A 27,368-nucleotide genomic window follows, 5' to 3' on the forward strand; every position below is an offset into this window, starting at 1 on the left:
TGCTAAGCAATCAACACTATTGTTCAGACGATGTTCAGAACTGATGTGGACTATCCATTCTGGTGGCCACCTGTTGAGCTGATCAAGAGGAGGCTCCTGATTGAATTCTCAAATCTCTCTTAGCAATAAAATACTGGCAACAGAAGCCCAGGGAGTCAGTGACATTTAAATGGCTGTAACCTTTTTGATTCACAAGACTATTGTTTTTAATACTTGCCTTTGTTGGTGTGGTTTTAGGTTTTTAATTCAACTTGTAACATCTTCCCCTGTATTGGACTGCATGCCTGCATATTTAAATGTAGTGGAGACCAATCCATTCAAACATCTCACTCACTTGTCTCTAAAGCTTTTGGCAGGAAGTGACAGTGACATCAAGAAGTATCTTGCCATCTGCATTAAAAATTTAAAGGTTTGCTTTAAATCTCTCTTTTTATTGAGAAATAACACCAGTACTATCAATTAAAACCTAATAGATCAGATTGAGCAAGGTAAGCCTTGAACTTTGTTATGATCCAAGAAGATCCAGCCTTCTATGCAGAGTCCCACTGACTTGAATCAATCTCCCAGTGGGGGTAATGGTCCACACATGTAAATCCAATTCCAAAATCAATCCTCAAATGAGAAGGATATTTTAAGAATATGATTAGTGTAGTGGCTAGATTTTTAGTGCTAAATTGATGCTGTATGCATATACCATATTTATAAACAATAAGCCCGATTTTCATCTCATTGGATATAACTCAGGTGACTTCAAGAGAGTTGCCCTTGATTTTTTTTTTTAACCAGTTTAAATGAGCCCAATGTCTTGGAAGTATATAAACAAGAGTTTTTGTCTTCTTGTATACTTATGTTGAAAATAATCAGTAACATTAGAAAGTTTTCATTCAATAGGTTTGAAAATAATACTATGAGAGGTCAAAGCTAGAAATGCTGAATATGCTAAACCTAAAACTTAGTTCCAAACTCCGTCCTGTATCTTAAACTAAGGAATCTCCCTGAATTCCCTGAGATGATAATTTGTAGTTAAGGGAAGTATGTTTCTATAGGAAAGAATTCCCTCCTTTTCAAATCTGGGGTGCTGCAAGTAGATGCCTTGCAGATGGTGTATCTGTAGGGTTACCAGGTAGTCTTAAAAAAAACAAAAAAAACACCAGACACACTTCTTGGGGGTGGGGGTCAGACCGGCCGGGAGAGGAGCGGGGCTGGCTGGGAGGAAGGGGGAGGCGGGGGCTGGCTGGAGGAAGATCCAGGGGGGCAGAGGGACGGGGGTGGCTGACGGGAAGCAGAGCTGGTGGGTGGGGGGAGGGGGTCAGGCAAAGCAGGGCTTGCTGGGGGAGCTCTAGGGGAAGAGGGGCGGTCAGTGGGAGCGGCGCTGGCTGGGGGAGCTCAGGAGGAGAAGGGGAGAACTGGCTGTCGGAAGCTGCGCTGGCGGCGGGGTGCAGCAGGGCTGGCAGGGGAAGATTGGTTCTCCCCCATTTCTCCTCCCGATCGGCTGGCCAGGAGAGGGAAGGAGCATATCAGCCAGTGGGGAGTGGGACTGACCCGGGTAGTGCAGATCCCAGGGTGCTCCCACCCCCTGCGTGGTCCAGGCTAAGTGCGAGTCAGTCTGGCTGCAGCTCCACCCCACTCTTGATCAGCGCGCAGGAGCACGAACCAGGCTGCCCCTCCTCCTCACACGCAACCAGGGCTCCCAGCGCCGATCGTGCCACGCCTCCAGCCACTCCCCCTGCCAGGCTTCCGGACGCCCAGCTGGAAAACCAGAAAATACCGGACATTGCACGTCTGGTATTTTCTGGATTTTGCTTTTACCGGATAGAGCCCCCAAAAAACAGGACTGTTCGGTAGAAAACTGGACACCTGGCAATCCTATGTATAAGCTGTTTACTTCATAAAGATATTTTCCCCACCCCTCTACTATTTTTAAATCTCTAAGTGGAATGTGAATAAAATAACATCTGAGTCTAACTATTAAACTATGATGTACAAGTGAGTTTGAAGTTAGGCAAAGTTCTTCTGTTTCTTCTAGAAACAGAGAGATAAATACATAAGACCAGCAAATTTACATGCAAAATAAAGAATATTTAAGTGTTTTAGTGATCTTCCTTTTTAAATCAAATCCATTATAAAATTGTGAGCAAATCTCTCTCCTCCCTTCCTGTTCCCCCAATCATGCAAGTTACTGATTTTTATTCTCTTTATCTTAAATTATTTATTGATACAATATTTGCTGTGTAGCAAGTGTAATGAAATATTTTTCTTTTTATTTTGCTAGTGGTTCAGAGTAGACTGTCAGCACTGATAATAGTATGGTCATTTTACATATTGAGAAAGGTTCTTGTTATACATAATGAAAAATCTGTAATTTTAGTGCGGGCTGCTTAACTATTATAATATAGTTTTGTTCCGGTTTGGTGTTTTTAATAGATGGAAAACAATATCTTGGAGGATAAGCTGCAGAAATCAGAAGAGGGGCTCTTGAAAAGACTAACTGTAACACAGCAGGTAGGAATCAGCCTTTATTTTAAAAAAAGCAAATCCAAGTCCTGAAAGTGTAGTACTAAAATCTATACCAAATTAACTTTTAAAAATTATAAATGCTATACAAACAGAAATCAGCATGTGATATTTTCAGGCTTTGGCAGAAAAAAGTAAGGAACTTGATAAACTGCAAAATGAATGGATGTCACAGACCACTTCATTGACTAACAAATACTCCGAGGAAATCACAGCAGAAAAGGAGAAAGTGCTACAAGTAAGTAGAACTGTAGCCATCTGTCTCAGGTAGAGCAGTACCAGAATGACCTAACGGTCAAATACTTCATATCTATAGCATAGTGTACTCTGGTGTTTTAGATGCTGCTTGTAATTATTAAAACTGGGAGCACTGGTTGTTGGGAGTCTGGAAGCACAGGAAACAGGAAGGAGTGGGGAGAAGATTGGCAGGGGCTGAGGGAGAGCTACTGAGGGATGCAGCAGCTTTGTAAAGAGGCTCTACTTCTGGTAAATAAAGTCCTGTTGAAGTTTGTTAGTACCTTGCTTGCATGATACAACATGTACATCTTGGCAATCTGTCAAAGCAATTAGTTCTAATAGCTTCTTCTAAAAAAGAGACTCCCTGACCTTTACAGTGAAAGGGAAATGTATAAACTTTGAGTTTTTGAGTTTTAATGTTGTCTGTATCTCTGATGAGCCTTGTTTGCATTTTTTTCATTGTGTTTAATTGAATTTTAAATTAACATATGTATGTATGAAAAATCAGATGTCTGTATACATGCATGACTTCTCATGATTTTCTGGTCTTCCTGCCTAAGATTCAAGCACAGTACCAGCTTCAGCATAAACAGCAAAAGAGAGAAATGGAAGAAACTTGCAACAGAAAAATACATCACTTAGAAACAAGGGTATCTGAACTGGAAACTGTTAATAAGGATCTCAAAGAGAAAAAATACAAGTCTGAATCTTCTATAAGAGAGCTGAAATCAAAATTTGCAGGACTTGAAGAGGTATAGTAAAACTAGTATAATAAATGGTCTATTTATTGGTAACATTTTTGCCTTTAAAAACTGATACATGTAGGCTACGTCTACACTGGCATGAATTTCCGAAAAGGCTTTTAACGGAAAAGTTTTCTGTTAAAAGCATTTTCGGAAAAGCACATCTAGATTGGCAGGATGCTTTTCCGCAAAAGCACTTTTTGAGGAAAAGCGTCCGTGGCCAATCTAGACGCGGTTTTCGGCAAAAAAGCCCCGATCCCCTTTTTTGCAATCGGGGCTTTTTTGCGGAAAATAGAACGATGCGGTCTACACTGGCCCTTTTGCGCAAAAGTCTTTCGGAAAAAGACTTTTGCCCAAACGGGAGCAGCATAGTTTTTCCGGAAAAGCACTGATGATTTTACATGAGATCGTCAGTGCTTTTCCGGAAATTCAAGCGGCCAGTGTAGACATCTGGCAAGTTTTTCCGGAAAAGCAGATGATTTTCCGGAAAAACTTGCGAGTCTAGACACAGCCGTAGTGATTTCCAGTAAATTTTAAAGATTTTCTGGACCAGATGTTTATGTAAATCGGCATAGCTCAGCTTCAGCTTCTGTATGTTCACCCCAGCTAAGAATTTGGCTCCTTATTTTGATATGCTTAGGATAGGATTTTAGACCTTTTGAATATCCCAGCCTTACTGCTTGTTCCGAAGTGTTCTGAGAGCTCATCAAGACCCACGTGTGGATGGATGGTGGAGAGGATAAATAAAGTATGTAAAATTGCTACAGAAGTAATTCTGACACTAAATACAGTCTTTACAGAAATGTTTTCTCCAACTCAAACATGTAGATGCTGTGTAATTATTGACTCACGATTGTGGTGTTCAGTTCTATTACGCAGATCCTTGAATTCTGGTTTAGGAAAATCTATCTGCATAATTACCCTGTAGGTATTTCTTCATATCATACAGCAGTTATTCAGATCCCTCCATGGAAACTGACTACGTACTCCTTTACATGTATTAAACCCAATTGCTTAAATACGTATACTCCTCTTTCTGTGCTACTGTTTCATCTAACTGCAAATATTAAGTACAACTTAATTTAAGGAAGAGATTATTCTTAATTAAGGACAAAGGGAGATAAAGCATTTGTGTGAACATATCACCAAAGCTAATATATTTTAACTAATATTAAACTTAAAAAAAAGCAATACAGTGATCAACTGATGGTCAAATCAAAACCTTTAATACCATTCAGTTTGAGTTAGATCATCAAATTTAATACCAAGATAATCAGCTACTAAAATAATCTGCTCCTATAAATTCTAAAGCAGATCTAGGAATGTGGCTTCTGATTGGGTTTATTAAACAAAGTCAATGAAATCTGTAATTTGGAGTTGGTTAACTGTCTCAATACAGAAAACAAATTATCTAATGTTTGAAACACATCAGTGCCAGCTACAAAGCTTTTTTTCTTAAAATTCTGTTCTTGTGTGCTGGCTGACCCTTTCCTCCCTCTTTCCAGAAAAATAAGTTGGTCCCACCCCCACCCCCCAAAAAAATTACCATGCCTTTCTTGTCTCTCTCGTGTCATGGGACTGACATGGGTACAGTTCATCATCCTTAGTTTAGCGTTAATTTTGTGAAAAGTCCCATTTAAATTGGCAGTTTTAAAATATTCAGTGTTTTTCATACGACCAGAGAGTATAAGTCTGTGACCTCTGAAAATTATCAAAAATCCAGATAAATAAGTCCACCCTGAAGAAATTGGAATAGTCTTATCCAGGTGAAAGTATAGACACGCCATCAATTTCTAGAGAACTTGACATTCACATCCTATACAAACAGCTGATTTTTAGGGCTATTTTTAGTTTCTCAATCACTACAACTAATTCCTCAATGTTCATCCAGCTTAATTTTCTTTTTGTTGATTGATGGAACAATTTACGACCAGTATCATTCTTGCAAATTAGAAAGTACAATAATCTCTCTTTTAGAATAGGGTTATAAATCAGATAACAGATTTATCTTCAGATTGATTTTTAGAGAAAAATTACTTTGAGAGAAACCCATTTTAAGAAATAAAAATGGTTAAAGTTTTCAGTGTTTCCAGATAAGTTATTTTTCTCTCCCCTTTATTGAGGCATGGGGGAGAGACTGAGATGGAAGGGTGAAGATAGGGTCTTAAACTGTAGCAGTTATGCTTGTTATATGTATATAAATGGATAGTTCTGAGGCATATGCTAGCTAGTGAGAGCTAGTGAGAAAAGTTATGAGAATGAAGTGCTTATTCAATAGTAATAGTAATAAATCTGAAGATGTTGCCTATTAGCTTAGTAATAGCCATGGGTCAGAGCATACACTTCAATGACAAATTCATGAGAGAGGTACTTCAGGAAAAAAATCATTTTGTTGAAAGAGGGGCTAGGGTTTCCATCCTACAAAATAAGCTGCAATAGTAGCTTGTAGACTCCCCTAGTAAAGCAATGCCCAGAGCCTTATGTTCTCGGTGTACAGGCAGTCCCCGGGTTACGTACAAGATAGGGACTGTAGGTTTGTTCTTAAGTTGATTCTGTATGTAAGTCGGAACTGGCGTCCAGATTCAGCCGCTGCTGAAACTGACTGCCAGTTCTGACTTCCATACAGATTCAACTTAAGAACCCCAAGTCAGCTGCTGCTGAAACTGATCAGCAGCTGATTCCAGGAAGCCTGGGGCAGAGCAACTGTGCCTCAGGCTTCCTGTAGTCAGTGCTGGTCAGTTTCAGCAACGGCTGACTTGGGGACGTCTGGGGCAGAGCAGCTGGGGTGCTGCTGGGTTGCTCCAGTAGCACCGCTCCTCGGCGCTACTGGACCAACCCAGAAGCACCCCAGCTGCTCTGCCCCAGGAGTCCTGATTCAGCCACTGCTGAAACTGACCAGCAGCGGCTGAATCAGGACGCCTGGGGCAGAGCAGTTGGGGTGCTGCCGGGTTGGTCCAGTAGTGCCCAGAGCGGCGCTGCGGGACCAACCGGCAGCGCCCCAGCTGCTCTGCCCCAGGGTCCACAACAAAAGCCTGGTCTGCTGGGGGGGGGGGGCACACTAGCTGCGCCCCCCAGCACACCAGGGACACAGGGAGCAAAGCGGCAGCGGGGGTGCCTCGCCTCTGAGTCTTTGCTCTGGCCGGACCGCTTTGCTCCCGGTGCCCCTGGTTTGCTGGAGATGGTCCCCAGCAGACCAGGGGCACCGGGAGCAAACCCGCAGCTGCGGCGGGGTCCCCGCGCTTCTGAGGCTTTGCCAGAGCAAAGCCTCAGAAGCACGGGACCCCCCCCGCCCCCGCTGCTGCAGGTTTGCTTGCGGTGTCCCTGGTCTGCTGGAGACCGTCTCCAGCAGACCAGAGGCACCGCGAGCAAACCCGCAGCAGTGGCGGGTTCCCGCGCTTCAGTTGGCTGTTCTGTTCTGGTCTCTATGTCTCTATCTTCCTACTCTCCATACCTTCTGTGACGTAGTGGGGGTACCTGGCTGGTTTCTATGCTGCTGGCTCTGGGGGAACCCCCACTGGCTGCCGTGGGTACCACGACCCAGCAAAACAGGATGAGTCACTATGCAAACCAGTGGCCAGACACCCCCCATGGAGAGGAACAAAGGAAGGTGGAATGCTGCCTTGGCTGGGGGGCAGGGCTGGAAGTTAGTGAGTTGGTTGCTGGCTGTCGGAGGGCATGGAGGAGAGCCTAGGGGAAGGGGCTGGAGTTTAGGGGCCCAGTCTCCCCCATCTCAAGGGGGCCTGAGGCATCCTAGCCCAGTTCCTGTGACCAGACTACATCTGTGCTGCGCTGTGCTGGAGGAGCAATAAACCACCCTCAATTCCACTGGCTGGTGCAGTCTGTTTGTGCCATTTCGGGGTGCAGGAGACGGGGAACCCCCAACACGCCGTCACACTCCTTCCAACCCCCTTGAAGTGGATTTCTCTAGTTTTCACTCTGACCAACCCTTTCCTGGCAAAAGTTTGCAGTTTCTGACTGGAGCAACAGTATGAGTGATTTAAAAAAAAAAAAGTTCTGGCTATCTCCACTCATGAGACCTTACTTAGTTTTGCATAAGCCAATATTTCGAGTGCTCCATGCTGTATTGTAGGTTGTCGTTAAGGCCTGCAACTTATTAAGATAGGAGGGGGTGACTATGGGGATGAAGATGGCAGAGCCCATTAATTCAAACACAACAGTCCTCCTTCTCATCTGAAATCCTTCTCCCATTGACAGAGATATTCAGCCTCACTCTTCTACCTGTCAGCTTTCAAACTCCATGGCACTGTTAAGAGACACAATTTTTGCCTGATATTTAATCTAATTCGTTTAATATAGTATGATTGTTATATACCATTGGTGGTGATACTAGGCTTAACTAATGAGACAACATCTTGTTTTATTATACATGCCATATATACAATTATTCCATTTCAATTAAAAGTATAATTGATGAGAGAGAGAGATACATGTTTGCAGTTAAGAGGATTTGAGATATATATATTTATTTTCACAAGCATTTGCATGTAGGAGGTTGCCTAATCAAAGGCGTATGAAAAAAGATAGATGAGAATTATTCTGAAATCAGTAGACAAACTCTTCCTTCCCTACCTCCCTCCACCATTCGCATAACTATATATATATATATATATCCATAAAATGAACAAATTACTCTATAAGTGACCCTTCTTTTTTTTTTAAAGTATATTGAAAGAAGAATGATGGAAAATCATCAGGTTTCTTTGAGGCTAAATCATAGTCACGGTGCAGTTTTTGTTTGTTTTCCCTGCTGTTAACTGTTGTGTGCAATTTTCTGACCTCTACTCTACTGTGCCTATGGCCTCCATTATCACAGTAGCAATATTGGTATGTTGCTGGTGTGATATTTTGTTTGTCTTGTCTTTTGAATAGAATTCTAATTGTCACGTGTTCACACACAGGTGTTGCAAGTGGTAGGTAGTATTGCCTTTGAGGAAATGGCCAATTGTTGGTGTAGGTTTGTTTAAGAAACTTCTAGAGACATTTTGAGGTCTATTATTGCGTAAAAATATTCCAATGTTGTTCAGTGACATCAAAACTATAGTAACTGTAATTTGTTCCAAACACTGATACTTGAGTGTCTAGTTTCAAAAACAAAATCATATAGTTAGGTGTATCAATAAATTATTCTTGCATCTTTATTATTACTGCATCTGTGTTACTGTTTTTTAATTATCATGTTTTGGAGGTAGCCAATTAACACAAGTGCTGTACAAACATACAAAAAAGACACTGTCCTTGCCTTAGAAAACTTTTAATCCAAATGTAAATTTACCATAAAAACATATGGAGGTCTTTGTGAGGACCACAGTGATTTGCAGAGAAGCTAATAGATTATGAGGAAATTTTTGGCAGAGAAGAATAGAAATATAATGAATAGAAATATCAGATGAATCTGTTTAAAGGGCTAATCCCTGGGCTAGAGCTGACCAAACTCATTATAATTTTTAATTAATTTTTCATCTACAGCTCTCCAGTCCTCACAGAGGACTGCTTGGTTGTTCATTCTAAAATTCTTCCATAATATTTTAATAAAAATACTTATAATTTTTCTTCTATTTTGCCTCTGAATGTTCATCTGATAGGAGTATCAGAGGGAAAAACAAGAAATTCTGTCCCTTCGAAGAGAAAATTCAACTCTTGACACAGAATGCCATGAAAAGGAGAAATTACTGAATCAACTAAGAACATGCATTGCTGTCCTTGAACAAGAAGTGAAGGATAAAGAGCAAGTACTAATAAGTGCAGATGTCTGTGAAAGTGCACAAGAACACAAGGTTGGCAATAGCAGCTCATCTTTTTTGAAAGATGTTCCTTAGAGGTATAAAACATGCACATGATTTCTTTAAATACTCCCTTTGAAAGTAAACCAGTTTTGAACAACTGTGAGGATTATGGATTTAAAACAAAGCCTTATTTTGTCAGCGTATGTTTGTGGGCATGTCTGTATTATAAACTTATGTTGACCTATGTTGGGTTAACTTACAGCTGTGGTGGTTCATGTCTGCCACCACCCTTCTTCTATCTGGTGCACATCCTCACTAGGACTGCTTTCAGGGAGTTAAGAGGGGCAGTGCAGGGAGGCTGAGAGCCAGGGCTGATTATAGTTTGCAGATACTCCCTGCTCCCTACCAGGCTTCTTAGTTCTCCCCGGGGAATGGGGCAGCTGCACCAGGCTTCTTAGAGTGCATCAAAACAGCACCCTTTTGTCAGAATAAGCTATGCAATGTGTGATACACAAATTGTGTAGTGTATTCCAAGTCTAAATAATAAGAGCTTATTTTGAAATTTGGCACTGGCTATCCAGTGCCAAATTTCAAAATAAGGCAGTATTCCGACAAATCCCTTAACCCTCGTAGAACGAGAGTTACAGGGAGACTGGAATAGCATGCCTGCTATTTCAGGAAATAGGCACTTTAAAAGATGCAGAGTGCCTCTAGATATATCCTCAGTTCCTCCTAGTGAAGGAGCGAGGAGCTGAAAGCTGTGGAAGGGGATGGTAGCCAGGCACTTATACTCTCAGTTCAGATCAGTGATTGCCCTGTTCCCGGCAAGGAGCCATGAAATTGACAAGAATGACAGCCAATAGAGGTAAGTAAACAGTGTCTACAGGGGCACTTCGTTAGTGTAGCCCCGTTTTTCTTGTAGAGGTGGAAGAATTAAGTTGTAGGGCACTGTAACTAGTAGGACACTTACATTGATGGGAGCAAGGCTGTAGTCTGTACAAGTAGTTATAATTCTTTTCTTCCCCTTGACAGTTACCAGTTTTCTGTTGTTGTTTTTAAACACTGTTTCTGTTAAACCCTGAACAATCCAACATTGTTCCATTCAAATTGGTTTGTTTATTTTTACTTTTGAAACCAAAAAATACAGTCATGAATTCAGTGCTCATGAAAGCCTTAGAATTGAAATCCTATTTACAGACCAGTAGTGTATATCTCCTCATGCCGCTCTGCTCATGTATCTTAACCTTGAGAGGGAAGATCTACTCTAAAGTGCCCCGTCTCACCAGGTCTTCCTTGCAAGTGTAGCCCCTGGTTCCTTTCTAAGTCTGCCAGCAAGGATGACAATTGAGAGAGTGCTTTTTGAGAGGGACACATCTCCACCAGGCCTGCTCTCACCCAGACTATCAGGAGCTCCTTCAGATTACTCTTTTGGTTTTTGTTTTTCTTTAATCAGCAGAGGTGACTATTTCTGATTTGTCAGGTAGCATTCAACTCCCACTCCACTCCAGGCCCCACCCTCACTTCATCCCTTCCCCACAAGGCCCAATTTCTGCTTCACTTTGCCCTGTGCTAAGTGTACCTTCCTGCCCTGCCATCAAGTGCACCTCAATCTTCCTCCACCTCTTCCTGCATCTGCCTCCTGTCAGTTGCTGAACAGTTGATCCTCAATGAGCGGAAGGTGCTGAAGAAGAGCTTATTGGCTGGGGGAGGCCCTCCAGGGAGAAGAGGAATTCGCTGAGTATCTGCCATTCCCCCCACTGTTGCACTAGTCCCATACCATCCACAGTCTTGGCACCTATGTTAACTGGGTTTCCTTTATAAGTTGCCAAATATTGCCATTGAACAGAGCTAATTTTAATTGGTGACCTAGAAATGCGCACACACTCTCTTTCTCTCCCATTCCCCATTGCTAATTCTTGGAGTCTTGCAGTCACCAACACCATCAAATTTCAGCATTTGGTTATGTTGACATTGTCCTGTTGCTGAATATAAAACTATGTTTCAGAAAAAGTTGGAAGAATCTCTGGCGATAAAACCACTTCAAATTAGAAAACTTGAAACCACTGTGAAGTCTATTTCTGAGGAGCTTGTGAAAGTAAGGCATTTGTTAAATGTTATGAGGATTTGTTAAATTTAAGCTATGGGGCAGGTTTGTTGATATTCATATTTTTTTATTTTTGGGGTGTGTGTTGGATAGGCTAATGAAATTATCAAAAAGCTCCAGGGAGAAATGAAGACACTAATGGAGAAGATAAAGTTAAAAAATGCAGTGACAATTCATCAAGAAAAAATATTAGAAGAAAAAGAGCAAACCCTTCAAAAGGAGAGAGAGGTGTTCAATAATGTGAAACAGACTCTTCAACAAAAAGAGGAAGAGGTAAAGATCATACAATGTCTGTGTATATATCTTGCACGAAAAAGTATAAAGCAATGCAAGTATTTATTTAAGATTTACCTATTATATACAAACTTTACCACAATCTTCTGGAAGGCAGGTTGCCAATTAAAAAAACAAAACAATTAATAATTGGACCCCTCTTGTAAATGACAGTGTGTTTTATTAGTCCAGGTTGAACCTCTCAAATCTGGGACTCTCTGGTCCAGCAACATCCATGGTCCAGCAAGGCCACAGATGTTGCTGGACCAAAAAGCCATGAGGGAGTGGGGTCTGTGGAGTCCTGGCTAGGCCAGCAGTAGCTAGACAAGAGAGCCCGGGTATCAGCTGGGCAAGATGGCACTTCGTAGCCACCAAGATGGTGCCAGAGGGGTCAGGTGGCTGGAGCGGCTCCAGGCGGGAAACTTTGGGAACTCCCTGGCAGCAGTGGGGCCATGCAACATTCCAGGAGCCACAACCAGGGAACCCCACCAGTGGGGCCAGGCAGCAGCTGGGAGTCCTAGTCCCAACCCCAGCAGGGGAATCCCCAGTGACAGCGGAGCTGTCCTGGTGGCCCTAACTGGGAAACCCTGGACACCCCTGCCATCAGTGGGTTTGGGTGAGGCCAGGTGGCCCTGGTGGGGTTCCCCCCCCCCCAGGGCAGCAGAGCCAGGCAGTGGGGTAGGTGGCAGCTGGGCGACCCCGGATGCAACAGGTGGGGAGCCTCAGCCAGGCCAGTGTTAGTGGGACAGCGGCAGAGCAGGGAACCCCAGTCTTGAGATCCCCAGGGAGAGGAGCCGACAGTGGGGCAGCCAGCAGTGGAGCATTGACCTCCCGCGGTCCAGCAAAAACTCCCTGGTCTGAGATGGCTCCAGGCCCCAGAATGCCAGACCAGGGAGCTCCAACCTGTATCATAATGATTGTTATGGAGAAAGTGTAGGAGTAGAAACGTTGGTATTGGTATTGAAGCAGTTCTTCCTGATTTGGAAACAGTTTTTACTCTTGTGTTGCTTATAAAGACTAAATTTCTCAGATTAATGACTTATTTATTATAAATTCATTACTGTTTTCAGGTCTTCAAGTTGCAAGAGCAGTTGGATACTACTGTTCAAAAATTGGAAGAAAGCAAACAGCTGCTGAAAACAAATGGTAAGCAAAGTAAAAGTTACTTTTTGGAATGGTGATGTAAACTAACAAGGTACGGTTTTAGTTCAAAGCATTTGTATTCAAATGCATTTTAGTTTTTCTGCTTCTCCACTCTGTTATGAGTTGAAACCAATTTCAAGGTCAACATTTTATTTTTGAACTGGAAAAGGTTGATATTGAATTTCTCTGTGTGCATCTTTAGGCATGAGTCAATTTTTGATTTGTTAAAATACTATAAAACTAGATTAACTCTCATCTCATCCCCATCTAAGACCTAGCTATCAGGAAACAAAGAACAGTGATTTCAATGGGAGTTGAAGGTGTTTGAGACCTCACACTTGGTGCTCAGCACAGTAGGAGGGGGTTCAATTGTCTCCCTATTGTATGTGGTGATAATTAGAGCCCTGCATATCTGCAGATATCCATTTGACATCTGTAGGTATCCACATCCATGGATGTGGATATCTGTGGATCATTTTGGTGGATGCAGATATGCAGAGCTCTGGAGATAATTCCTAAAACTTCATTTAATTGACTTATTTCAATGAACCTGAATTCAGCACTTAATATGGTAAATAACTTGTGTGAATGTTTAATATACCTATGGTGGCATGATCAATGTATTTGATTACTCTTGTCTTTTGAAAATACATATGCTGTATAATTAGTGTATTTCCATTTATTCTGAAATTAACTCAGTTGGCCTTGCTTGGATGTGTCCTCAAAGTAATGCTTTAATTCATTGCAATTTCTTTAGTGCTCGGTTATCCAGATAAATCAGGAATCTGTTATATTTTATGTAAAGCTGAATGTTCATTTCAGGCATTTTTCCCTTGTAGTAATTTCCTGGCTAAATAAACAACTGAATGAGAATAAAATAACATCTAGGCCTGGGGCATCAGGGCACAGTGATATGCCATGTGCTGGAAGTGTCGCCAATTCAACAGCCTTGCAGAATGGCCTGGTAAGTGTTCGTTTGTGTTCTGCTACACTGAAATGTGGTTGGGAAATCTCTTCTGATTATTTATATGCACAAAACTACAACAATAACTCTGAGATATGAATGAAAACTGAACAAAGCCACCCAGTTCTAAACATGCCCATCTCTCACTCTGGGGGCCAGATTCTTGACCTTGCCTGTAGCTGCTTTGTATTCTCAGCGCCACTGTAAAGCTGTTCATTGGGGGCAACTGAGGCTTCCTTCTGAGTCACAAAGAGGATTTGTTGGGGGCTGAGTGGAGTGTACAATGCTCCTGATTAATTTTTGAGTTCTAGCAATTTCAAGTAGCTTTTATACTGCTCTAACCTATGCTGGGAGGTTGTTTTTGCTCCTTTCCTCCATTTCCTTCCCTCCCTCCCCCGCCATATTAAGGAACAGAGTGGGTGAAGAGCTATCTTTCCATACTCCTCCCTTTGTCAACTGTGCAGAGTATCTATCCCGTGGGGTTCAAGTGTGCATGGGTGCTGGCTGAGATGTGACTGGGAAGGAAAACCAAAATATGCTGGGATGCATGTGAAGCTTCCTTCAATTTTGAAGGATACTGGTAGAGTGAGAGAAAGCTGTGCTGGTTTCCCTCTCTCAAAGTGGTCAAAACTATGCAGTGGATACACTCTCCTATAGTTTCAATTGACACAGTAAGAAATAATACATTGGCTGATTCCTCTTCATTCAGAAGATCTGTTTCCCATTTGGCATTAGATGTTATCCTGTCTGTAGGACTGCCTAAGCCAGGACAGCGTTTTTCAGAAAGGCGTAAATTACTGGTATACATCTAACAAAAGAATTTGTCTGCCTTGCAGAAAATTTAGCATGCTCTAATTATGCAGTTTCTTCCCAATGTTTTATGACTTTGGAATCAGCAGAAAAAAATATGTAGTCTCTATCTAGTGCATGTTGACTCATAACATGAAGAAAGGATTAAGAATTGTAAGTAAAATAGTTAATTGAGAAACATTTAAATGATGTCTGAGGTTGTGTAGAGCTTTCCAAATTATATAAAACACAGAAGAGTGTGCGCGCGTATGTACACAAATGATATTTATCTGAAGAAAAGAGCGGTTTTTGTTTAGGAATTTGACAGTATGGAACAGATGGCACTGAATTGAAGCTGTAGATGATATTCAGAGCAGAAGAAAAATATCTTAAGATGATATTGACAGGTGGTACAGAGGTGAAAATGTATCCCAGTGGCTCAGTGAAAAATGCAGCAGTGAAGTAATACTGATGTACTATGGAAAATTAGACCAGGAGGCCATGTTAACTAGCATTTCACTTCTTTCAGGGCCATCTGGAAGATGGTCTCTCTCAAACATAAAGGAAAATCAATATGCTTGTTAATTCTAAGGGCTGGCTACCCTTATTCACTCTAAATTCAACTGACAAATCATTAATAAATGAGTAGTACACAGCTGAAATAGTAGAGGCACTGTGCTTTGTTTAATGTCTGACCTAAGTTTGGCTCTACATTTTAAATTGCCTCAGAAATAACATGTACATTTTAAAAAACATTGCCTTCAGAGTTCAGCTAGAGCGTAATTTGTGAAGTATAAAGTTTTCTTTAAATGGTAAAGGTAATATTGTGGCTATTATAAATGCAGTACAATAGAGCAAGATTATAGAAAGAATTTGTGTCCAGCAATGGTCCAGCTATATACAATCATTTTTTGCTAAGAGCTAGCTATTTTAATTTCCAGCCCCGTCTGTTTCAGACTTGCTTGAGTGTTTTCAATAAACTTCTGCATATCCGTTGTTCACCAATAGCTGAAGTTGAACTGTGCATCTAATGAAGTGGCTTTTACCCACGAAAGGTTATGCCCAAATTAGGGCTGTTGATGTGCATAAACACCTGCGATTAACGCACATCAGAATTAATGTGTTAATTTTTTAACGTGTTAATCACAGGTGTTAATGCTGTGCTGCCCCCTTTGAAATGCCACCAGTGTGTTTCAAAGGGGCAGTGCATTAGGAGTCTAGGATCAGCTGACCCTGGGCTCCGCCTTGCGTTGCCCCTTGGGAATGCTGCCCCGGCACTTCAAAGGGGCAGTGCTGCTGCATGGAGCCCAGAGTCAGCTGGGGACTCTAGTAGATCCCGGGCTCCATGCAGCACTGCCCTGTTGAAACACTTCCATGGCGTTTCAAAGGTGAAGTTCTCACGATTAATTGTGTGATTAATCACGATTACATTTTTTTAATCGCTCGACGGCCCTAGCCCAAATAAATCTGCTAGTCTTTAATGTGCCACAGGACTCCTCCTTGTTTTTACAGATACAGACTAACATGGCTACCTCTCCTAAGACTGTTCAGAAGAGTTATTCCACCTAACAATTCTAGTAAAGGGACATTTTGTTTTTTAAAATATCTGTGGATGGTGAGAATTTCCTCAAATATCACTCTAATTTATAACCAAAACCCTTTAAGAGCTGCCCCAGTAATCTATTGTGAAAGTGTTTTCCTTAGTTCTGTTTGGCTTTTTCTTTTGTTGTTTTGCCCTGCTGATGAGGGCATTTAAAATCTTCAGGACCCATCCATTTACAGAGTTGTCAGAGACCTACTTTTGCTCTGCTGTCATGTTAAAATTCTTCTCCCGCCCTAACTTGCTGAAAGTCATGTGGTGAACGACCAACTCCTAGGGATTCTTTGAATTTGAGTCCCTAGATAGCAATACCAACTGCAAGATTGCCATATACAGAGATCCATATTTAACTTTGTATTCTATAGCCGCCAGAGTCAGATTGTTATCCCTTAGGAATAGTGAATCGACTCCACTGCTGTGGGACCCAAGAAGGTGACTGGAGTTTTCATGGGCAAGGAATCAAGTGAGCTAATTTTTTGTCAAAGTACAGCCCTGAGGAGGAGTTGTCATAATGGTTTCTTGTTATTAAGGATTTCCATAATCTAACTACCCTGGGTGTGAATTGAAGAAATGTAATTGCAATTTATGAATCAGTACCTCTCTAGCTAGTTCACTATGTCAAAATATTTGCAGGAAAATGATTTGGGTAAAACACTTCAAGCTGTTTTCTTGATGACAGACACAGCTGTACAACTCAATTATCTGTTATCTGTTTAACACTTTTTTTGGTTGACAAGAATTTATTTTCTTGAAAATTAGGCTACATGGTGCTAGATGGGCTAAGATGCGTTGTAGGACATGTTTGCATTAAAATGCCTCTGACAATAAATGATAAATACTTTCTTAAATATACGGGTTGAAACGCTTTTAACTGGGATTCCGTGGTGTGCAATATCCATAGTCTGGCATGGCTGTTGCAGGACCAAATAGTCCATGTGGAGGGCCAGTTACAAGGATCCCTGTAGGGTTGTCAGGGCAGTGGGCTGCCTGCAGCGAACTGGCAGCAGGGTGTGGCAGCAGGTCTGCCCAGTGGGGTTGAGAGACATGCGTGTGGCTGCCTGGCGGGGGGTGGGGTGGGGTGGGGGGAAACTGCGGTAGCTCAGTAGGGCAGGGATCCACAGTGCGCAGATGCCCAGTGGGACCAGGCGTCCCAGTGTGGCGTGAGCAGCTGCCCTACAGTTTCTGGAGCCAGGGCAGCGATAGCTGCCCAGTGGGGTCAGCCAGGCAGCAGGGTCAGCAGGAGATGAGGAGCCGGCCTGGAGGCCAGCAGACTGGGTGTGGGGGCCAGTAGAGGATCCAGGAATCATAGAATCATAGAATACTAGAACTGGAAGGGACCTCAAGAGATCATCAAGTCCAGTCCCCTGCCCTCATGGCAGGACCAAGCATGATCTATATCATTCCAAACAGATGAATGTCTAACCTGCTCTTAAATATGTCCAATGATGGCAATTCCACAACCTCCCTAGGCAATTTATTCCAATGTTTAACTACCCTGACAGGAAGTTTTTCCTAATGTCCAGCCTAAACCTCCCTTGCTTCAGGTTAAGCCTATCATCAGAGGCCAAGGAGTACAATTTTTCCTCCTCCTCCCTCTGACATCCTTTTAGATATCTGAAAAACGATATCATGTCCCCTCTCAGTTTTCTCTTTTCCAAACTAAACAAGCCCAATTCCTTCAGCCTTACTTCATAACTCGAGACTTTTAATTCTTTTTGTTGCTCTTCTCTGGACCCTCTCCAATTTCTCCACATCTTTCTTGAAATGTAGTGCCCAAAACTGGACATACTACTCCAATTGAGGCCTAATCAGCGCAGAGTAGAGCGAAAGAATGATGACTTGTGCATTGCTCACAACGCTCCTGTTAATGCATCTCAGAATCATGTTTGCTTTTTTATATAGAGGCAATATAAGTGGTAATCAGTATTTTAGACCCTATGATTTTTGTATGTATATTTGGGATTCTATTTTTCTATGTGCATTATTTTGCATTTATCACCACTGAATTCCATCTGCCCTTCTATTGCCCAATCACCCAGTTTTGTGAGAACCCTTTTTATAACTATTTTGTATCATCTGCAAATTTTACTTCCTCACTGTTTACCTCTTTTTCAAGAACATTTATGAGCAGTTAAACAGCAGTGATCCAAATACAGATCTTTTTTCCTATCTTTTAAATGGAGTACCCAGCAATGTTTTCATGATGAACTAGCAATCCTTCAATTACTTGAATGACAAGCCTTTTGTTATCTTAATCACCATGCTTCCCTCTGTTTATAAACAAGCTCCCTGTTCCAAATACAAAGCTGGGAGCAGCACAAACTCAGTTGATACAGGATAATCAATACATTTTGATGGGGCGGGGGGAGGATTCCAAGATTTTGGCAAGTGGTTAAGGGCTGCACTTTTCTATGAAAAGGGTGCAGGGTCTGAGATGGAGATTGGGTGCAGAAGGGAGCTCAGGGTAGGAGACTGAGGTGCAGGAAAGGGTGTGGGAAACCCACTAGTATATTTGCCAGATTACATGCACCCACTTGACTAAAAGCTCTTCAGGACAGGAAAAGCGTCTTCCGGTGTATCTGTACAGTGCCAAACACAATGACACCTAGGTCATGATGGGGACATCAAGGTACTGCCGCAGTTCTAATAATAATTACTGTGCTCTTTCTGTTGAGGTGAAAGTTAAGACTAAACATAAAACTGACAAGATTGCTTTTATTAAAAAAAGAGAGGTCATTGACATTTCCTACATCTGCCTCAAAAATATCCTAACTTGAAACTGCTTTCAAGCTCAGTTGACCTCTGTTATCATTACATCAGAAGAGGCCTATGGATAGCAGTGCTATTGATAGCCCCATGCTTTCATTTTAATATGAAGGTGACTCTTTTGTAAAACTTTGGAAGGGATTTTTCTACCTTGAAAGTGTTAATAAAGGGTGGGTATCTTTTTGAGGCAAGGAGAAAGAGGGGCATTTGTCACTGACCTGTTTGCTTAGTGTACTTTTTTTTTTCAGGTTAGCTTTAGCTTAGCACCAAAGCTCATACTACGGACTTACAATGTTAAGATTTTTCCTTAACTCATACTTAGACATTTAAAATAAGTGAGTGGATGAAGGGTTAGGTTTTGGTTTTGTTTTTTTTTTTTTTAGTAAAACTGACCTTTCTTCCCTCATAATATACTTAGAACTCCTACAAAAGTCTACCACAACTTAACTCTGACGCTTATATGCTTTTGTCATATTGTACTTTAAATAGTCTATTCCTCCACTTATTTTTGTTTGTTTCTCTTACAGCCTGGGCTTCCACCTTATAACAGTCCTTTCTCTGTCCCTATGATGCCTCTGCCAGTTAGCACTGCTTCTCGTTCTAATAACTATAAAGGCTCTGTTCCTCTGCGAATGAATATCCCATGTGCAGTCACCAGTGCTGCAAGATATAATCCACAGGCAGGCATATATACTTTTTTGTTCATTATTTTTCACCTCCTTTGCACTATAATGTATTCTGCTGCAGTGTCCTAGCTTTTAACAGCTTAATTCTCTCTTGTTATTTGCCTCTGGATAATGCACAAAAACATGAATGTCGTGGAATGTTTTGACACTAATAACTGCATTAGAGAGCTGGAGCTGTGCTTAATGTAAATGTTGAAAAAACAGAACATTTAGATATGAGTATTGGACATTTCTAAGTATTCCTTCTGCCCAACAGTTTTGACATATGTCATAAATACAACATAAGGAAAAATATGTTATGAAAACATTACTAACCATTTTGACAGATTATTTGTACAGGTTACATGAGTGGAATTGGTTAAATGGCTAGGGTGGGAAGTGGGGAGAAGCATTTTTCTTATCAATTTTTGCTTATTTGTTACTCCTGGAAAAATTAACGGTGAGCCAAATTAGAGATCTATCTTAAAAAGCATTATATCCCAATTACTATGTACTTTCCTAAAACCATACAATACATGGCCTTTATGTTGTATCTTTCATTGTCTCCCTGCACTTTTGCCCACTAATCCATTTCCACTCTAGGGACTACTGCTTCTATTTTAAATCTCTAGGGTCTTAAGCAGTGTGCCCCACTCTCCTTTTTTTTAAGCTAACAAAAATCTGGTACAAGAAATGTTCTCAGAACGTCTCCCCCCCAACCCCTCACTTATTTGCCAAGAAAAACTATCACTAGTCTGAGGCTCAAAGCCCAGCAAAATCCATTCTTGTGCCTCATATCTCATGATTTCATTGGAGCAAGAAATGTCTATAGCCCACCTATGAGGATTTGAGGGCTTCAGATAGTATAAAGAATCTATCCTTGGCCTCAGTCAGCTGCAGTATATTGGACTTTACAATTGCAACACATGATATGTAGCTATCTTTTTTAAAAGTTGTAAAATGTAGATGATAAAATGGTACTTCCCATTTGTAGAGTTGGACTTGAAGCCAAAATTCTTTTAGTGTTCATAACTGGAGGATATGAATAACAGAAATTTAAAAAAATGCTTTATAGGTGTAGAGTATGAAAACAATAATTTTACATTAATTAACTCTAAAGTAATTGTAAAATGTGGCATAAGAAAAATGTTAGTGTGTGTTAATTTGAAGCTTCTATTGACATTTGTGTGCGGGAATATTAAAATGTAAGAATCTCAAACTTGCCCCCGTAAAGCTTTGTTCTCCCCTAGCTCTTATTATGTTAGGGTAATCTTAAATGAACTAGTCACATAATATATTTACTTTTAGTTGTATTAAAACTTAGCCCATTCCTTGAGGGTGCATCTACATAGCATCTGTAGCTCAAAATTGTAGCTTATTTTGAGTGTATTTTGAAAAAGCTTATTTCATAATTTGGTGCTGTCTCCACAGCGCCAAATTTCAAAATAACTCGCTATTCCGAATGCCCCTTAACTCTTGTGGATCGAGGAATACTGGGATGTCAGAGTAAGCTACCCGTTATTTTGAAATCTGTTTTGAAATAATGGGCTGCTTCAATAGACACAGAATAGATATTTTGGGATACTTTTAGTACCCCAAAATAGCTCCACAGCAGAAGGGGTACCTTAAGCCTCCGAATGCAGATATAGCAATAAATTAAAAAATACAGATGATATACTGTTCCGGAGTGGGTACATCTGGCATTCCCTCACAGATCAGTTTACTTGGAAGAAATTGGTGGCTTTCTCTTGCTCCCTGAATTCAATGAGAGTTGTGTTATGAGATTCAGCGGAAGCAGAATCTGGCTCCGGAAGCCAGTGGGTATGACTTTTCACTGTACTACACCAGTTTATGTACTTTCACTGAAGATAATGCAGTTGTGTTAGCATAAAATTAATGTTCGCAAGAGCTCTTTTAAAAAATAAGGGACTTTTAAAACCGGAACTTGGTATAATTTTATAATGATGATTGTATTATATTTGGGAAAGGAAAAATGTGTGCTGTCTATGTGATGGGAGCCATGTAACACACAGGAGTCTTATCCAATGTTTTTGTTTTTCACTGTTTAAATTGTATAGATACTGATCAACTTACAAGTACATTCCTCCAGTACTCTGTTACCTGAAACAAGACTTTGTCCACCAACCTCTTCTCCTATTATGCCCCCTATCTCAGGCCATGTGTAAGTTTTTCTTATTTTGTTTTTTTTTTTGCTGAGTGCTATAACAAACTAGATCATTTTATGGCAACTTCTAAAGACAAAGTGATTACATAAGTTCCATTTTCACTCGTGTGTGTATGTTGCATGAAAACTCACACATTTTGCCAAAGTCCAGTTGCTCCTGTGTACGATGGAGTGGCTGCCCTGCACAGAGTACTGGAAGGTTAAAGCAACCCTCAAGTTTGGCGCAGCCTCCCTAACCAATGGGAGGAGGACTTGTAGAGAGCTAATCGAGGCAAGGCTTATCGGAGGAGCCAGTCAGGACCAGGGAGGGCCATAAAAGAAGGCATACTCAACACAGAGTCAATCTGTCCTTGGAGTGCAAGGGAGAAGGGGTGGCCATTAGAGAGTACCTTTATAGAGAGTAGTGCTGGGCAGGGTCAGGGAATAACAGTGAGCTCCAGCCTAAAGGCTGTTAGACTGAGGCCCCTGATACAAAGGGCTGGCAAGGTGCTAGGGATACAGGGAAGTAACCAGGGAAACAGATGGCAGGAGTTGGAAGGGGGCAGCAGGTGGTTGCTGGCTATTGGGTCCCTGGATTGGGGCCCAGAGTAGCAGGTGGGCCTGCCGCCCATTTTTCCCTAACTTGCCAGGGAGTGGCCAGTATATGAACTGATGAGAGTGGTTAGACCGGAGACTGCAGATTGCCACCAAGGCAAGTGGTCGGACAGAGGACTGTTGATTCCCCAGAACAGAGAGTAACGAAGGGTATGTCTACACTACAAAGTTAATTCGAACTAACAGCCGTTAGTTCGAATTAACTTTGATAGGCGCTACACAGGCAAACCGCTAGTTCGAATTAAGTTCTTAAGAACTTAATTCGAACTAGCGGTGCGCTTAATTCGAACTAGGTAAACCTCATTCTACGAGGACTAACGCCTGGTTCGAATTAAGTAGTTCGAATTAAGGGCTGTGTAGCCACTTAATTCGAACTAGTGGGAGGCTAACCCTCCCCAGCTTTCCCTGGTGGCCACTCTGGGCACCACCAGGGAAACTCGTCTGCCCACCTCCCGGCCCCGGACCCCTTAAAGTGGCATGGGCTGTCTACGGTGCCCGTGCCAGGTGCAAGCCTGCCAGCACCCAGCCAGCAGACCCTGCACCTCGCACGGCTCGAGCCAGCCACCTGCTGCCACCCAGCCCTCCGTCTCTTCCCGGGACCAGGCTGGCGGCTCCCGGGAGCCTGCCTGGGTCCGCAAGAGGCGGGCGCCTGCCTGGTCTAGTGCGGACATCGTGGACCTCATCCACGACCTCCGCACTAGGCACAGGAAAGTGGCCGTCTAGGGCAGGAGAGCTGCCAGCCTGGCCACCCAGGAGCAGTTGTGCATGAAAATCAAGGTGGTCCACTGAGACCCCTGACCCTGAGCCCTGAGCTTAGAATGGCTGTCCTGGGTCAGACCAAAGGTCCATCTAGCCCAGTAGCCTGTCAACAGCGGCCAACACTAGGGACCCTGGAGGGGATGGACCAAAGACAGTGACCAAGCCATTTGTCTCGTGCCATCCATCTCCAGCCTTCCACAAACAGAGGCCAGAGACACCATTCCTACCCCCGGCTAATAAGCACTCCATGGACCCAACCTCCATGACTTTATCTCACTTCCCTTTAAACTCTGTTCTAGTTGTAGCCTTCACAGCCTCCTGCAGCAAGGAGTTCCACAGGTTGACTATTTGCTTTGTGAAGAAGAACTTTCTGTTGTTAGTTTGAAGCCTACTACCCATTCATTTCATTTGGTGTCCTCTAGTCCTTCTATTATGGGAACTAATGAAGAACTTTTCTTTATGCACCCTCTCCACACCACTCATGTTTTTATAGACCTCTATCATATCCCCCCTCCGTCTTCTCTTTTCTAAGCTGAAAAGTCCCAGTCTCTTTAGCCTCTCTTCATATGGGACCTGTTCCAAACCCCTGATTATTTTAGTTGCCCTCCCCTCTCCCACCCTCTGTCTTCCCCTCTCTCACCTCCTTTTCCCAGTCTCCCCCAGTTTTGTTCAATAAAGAGAGTTTGTATTTTTGAACACATGTGTCCCTTATTTTGTACATCAGGAAGGAGGGCTAGGGATAGGTAAGTGGAAGGAGGTGAGGGAGGAATGGGGTAGGAGCCCCCGATGGGGAGGACTGGGCTGGCTCTGCGGGCTCCTCGGGGTGGAAGCTCTCCTGAAGCCCCTTGATTGACCTCCCCCTCCAGATGGCAGCCTGCGGCAAGTGCAGCCGGGCTGATGGCCGAGTGCTGTGATGTGCCGAGTGTGGGCACTCAGGGCACTCCAAGCCAGGACTGCTTTGCAAGCGGGGAACCCCTGAGAACTGTCTGTCCGGGGTGGGGGTCGGGACCCTTTAAGCACAGCTCTCGGCTAGCCTGAGACAGCAGCTACACGCTCTAAGTCCTAACCTGATGCCCTGCTGGCACTGCTTCTGGCCATCCTTAACCTTGGTTCAGGGTCCACTCAGTGTGGACATGCTAGTTCGAATTAGCAAAACGCTAATTCGAACTAGTTTTTAAGTCTAGATGCGCTAATTCGAATTAGCTTAGTTCGAATTAACTAACTAAGTTAGTTCGAATTAGTGCTGTAGTGTAGACATACCCCAAGTGAGGCACATCGAGAAGACTGCTGTTGATGTTGATGTTGATGCAGTCATGGAGGGGTTTGGTGCCCTGGGCTTCCCCAACTGTGGGGAAGGGGAGAGAGGATGGAGCGGTTATCGATGGGACACACATCCCGATCTGTGCCCCAGACCACCAGGCTTCCATGTTTATAAACCGGAAGGGATATTTCTTGGTCATCCTGTAGGCCGTTACTGACCACCAAGGCCACTTTCTGGACATTAATTTTGGCTGGTCAGGCAAAGCACATGACGCACGCGTGTACCGCAACTCTTCCGTGTGCCAGAGGCTGCAGGCCGGGACCTTCTTTTCCAACCGGCACTTCATGGTCAGGGATGTGGACATGCCAGTCTGCCTGCGGGGGGATGAAGCCTATCCCCTATAGCCCTGGCTCATGAAGCCCTACACGGGATACCTCAATCCTTCCCGACATGCTTTCAATGCCAGCTTCAGCAGGGCCCACATTGTGGTCGAGGGCACCTGTGGGCGGCTGAAGGCATCGTTTAGGTGCCTCCTCACCTGCCTGGACCTCGCGCAGAGGAATATTCTGCATGTGGTGGCAGCATGCTGTGCCGCACAATGTGTGTGAGCAGAAGGGGGAGGCCTGGGGCTAGGTGGCAAAGGCAGAGCGCTTGGCCAGCATGTACATACTGCCCCACACAGCTGCCATCTGGGAGTCCCATTGGGGGGCTGTCTGCATCCGGGAGGCCTTCAGGGAGAGCTTGTACCCGGAGGAGTAGTAACAGTGCTGGTCTGCCCCACTGGGGGCTTGTAGCTCATTCCTCTCTCATGTCCCTCCACTTACTCCTCCCTAACCCCCCTTCCTGATGGAAAATAAAGACCTTTGTTTTCATTAAACCAAACTCTATTTATCAATAAAACTGGGGTGGAAATGAAACTCAGGTGAGACTGGGGAAAGAAGGCAGGAGAGGGGAGGAGAGAGGATGGAAAAGGGGAAGAGGAAGCTGGAAAGGGGAGGAAGGGGGAGAAAAGGCTCAGGGTTGTAGTGGCGCTGGCCCCACTGGCGCCCAGCACCATGGGTGAGGGGGTCTCGGCATCCCTGAGGGGTGAGGTGTGGAGGGAGAAGTGGGAGTGGGAGGAGGAGCGGTAGCTGGGGAGGCAGCAGAGGGTGGAGCGTCAGGAGGCAGAAAGCTTTACACCAGAGTCTGCTAATGGGCGCAGATGGGCACAGATGTCATGGCCCTGGGCAAGCTGCTCCCACCAGCTCTCCCACTGCAGGTCTTCCTCCACCCAGTGGTCAAGGGTGTGGTGCAGGGCTCGCAGGGCCCCCAAGTGCTGCCGCTCGTAGTTGTCCAAAGGATGGGCATGCCTGCGGAGCCCTCGGGTGCGGGAGGATGTCCCAGGTGGTGTGGTGCGCCCTCCACTCACAGCTGGTGCAGCTGTGGAGAACCAAGAGAAGTGGTCAGTTATCCCTGGGGACACAGTGGGTGAAGCCCAGCCCCCCTCTGCGAGGAGAGGATGACAGTTCTCTGCACCGTCAGAGCCAATGTGCTTGCACACAGGCGTGTTTGGAATGTCATGCTATCCCCGTAATTGGGAGTTGCCCTGAGACTGCACCCATGCCCCTGTGCTGTATATCAGTGTTGGGGGGGGCGGAGGGAGGAGGAGATGTCCCCTGCCTTTGTGCAGAGGGGGGCTTGTGGAGGGAGGGTGTCCGGCCGTGTCCCACCCCGGGGTCAGGAGCATGTCATGTCTCTCCACACACCCTTGTGGCTAACAGGCCAAGGCCCCTGTGTGGCAGCCAGCTGGGGCCACATGCCCAGGGGTGGCATGGCATGTGCTCACACGTGCACAGGTTGCTGAGTGATCTGTGGCCAGCAAGGCCCACATGTGCAGTCCCTGGTCTTCCCCCTCTCTCTCTTCCCCCCCCCCCCCCCGCATAAGGGGGTAGTGATGGCACTTCAGACAATTCCTGGAACAGATCTGCAGGGAGGGCTTGGGGGTCCTGGGTGAGCGGCATGGTGACGCTTGCTTCCTCTGGCTCCTGGCCCCACTCCCACTCGTCTGTGCCATCATCCGGGCCCTTTGCCCCAGAATCGATGACTACCTGGGGGAAATGGATCGTTCTGCCCCCCAGGATGCGGTCCAGGGCATCGAAGTAGGGGCAGCTGTCTGTGTGCCCCTGGTTGGGAGCTGCCCCCTGTGGCCCTGGCATAGGCCTGCTGCAGCTCTTTTATCTTTATCCGCACCTGTTTCTGGGTGCGGATATGGCCTCTGTCGGCCATGCTGGCAGCCATCTGGCCATAGACAGCCATGTTTTTGCATCTAGTGCAGAGATCATGGAGGTTGGTGGCATCGCCCGAAACCTCAATAAGGTTCATGACCTCTGCACTAGACCAGGAAGGTGCTTGTCTCTTCCGGCCCCTGGCAGGCTCTTGGGAGCTGGAAGACTGCTCCCAAGGACCACTGGAGGGCTGGCTGGTACTGGCTGGCTGGCTCATTTTGTGCCACTGGGTCAGGGCAGCAGCAGAGTGGCTCAGGGTTGGTGCTAGCCACAAAGTCTTTGGCTAGACTCTGGGCCTTTAATAGCTCTGGAGAGGAGGAGGGAGGAGGAGTTTTCCTGGTGTGTGCCAGAGTGGCCAGCAGGGCACCCTGGGAAGGGCTGGAGGCCCCCTATTTTGAAATAGCCCTTATTCCCTGTCCACACAGCGCCTATTCCAAAATAGCTATTTCGGAATAGGCGCTATTCCTCATAGAATGAGGCTTACATATTTTGAAATAAGCCCTCCGCTATTTTGAAATAATTTCAAAATAGCTGTTTGGCTGTGTGGATGCTAGCAAAGTTATTTTGAAATAACGGCTGTTATTTCAAAATAACTTTGCTGTGTAGACATACCCATGTGTAGTCTATAAGGTGCCACAGGACTCCTTGCTGTTTTTACAGATTCAGACTAACACGGCTTACCCCTCTGATATTTTCACTTTGTTGTTGTTGAAGTCCCTCTTCAGGTCCAACAATCCTGGCAGTGGATTTTTTGTCAGCTAAG

General features: G+C 44.0%; 1 protein-coding gene across 1 annotated transcript in view; it reads left to right on the plus strand.

The window, feature by feature from the left end:
• Positions 1–27,368, plus strand: part of LOC102451526 (spindle assembly abnormal protein 6 homolog) — a 43,296-nt gene that overhangs the window by 11,650 nt on the left and 4,278 nt on the right. The window contains exons 7-17 of the mRNA XM_089779536.1: positions 238–409; positions 2,425–2,502; positions 2,633–2,752; positions 3,312–3,503; positions 9,098–9,289; positions 11,244–11,333; positions 11,436–11,615; positions 12,686–12,770; positions 13,598–13,722; positions 19,405–19,557; positions 21,621–21,724. Coding sequence (XP_089635662.1) covers positions 238–409; positions 2,425–2,502; positions 2,633–2,752; positions 3,312–3,503; positions 9,098–9,289; positions 11,244–11,333; positions 11,436–11,615; positions 12,686–12,770; positions 13,598–13,722; positions 19,405–19,557; positions 21,621–21,724 — 1,491 coding nt within the window. The remainder of the gene's footprint in view (positions 1–237; positions 410–2,424; positions 2,503–2,632; positions 2,753–3,311; positions 3,504–9,097; positions 9,290–11,243; positions 11,334–11,435; positions 11,616–12,685; positions 12,771–13,597; positions 13,723–19,404; positions 19,558–21,620; positions 21,725–27,368) is intronic.

The sequence above is a fragment of the Pelodiscus sinensis genome, chromosome 6 (genome assembly GCF_052426305.1).
Source record: "Pelodiscus sinensis isolate ZL-2025 chromosome 6, ASM5242630v1, whole genome shotgun sequence".
Taxonomy (NCBI): Eukaryota; Metazoa; Chordata; order Testudines; family Trionychidae; genus Pelodiscus; species Pelodiscus sinensis.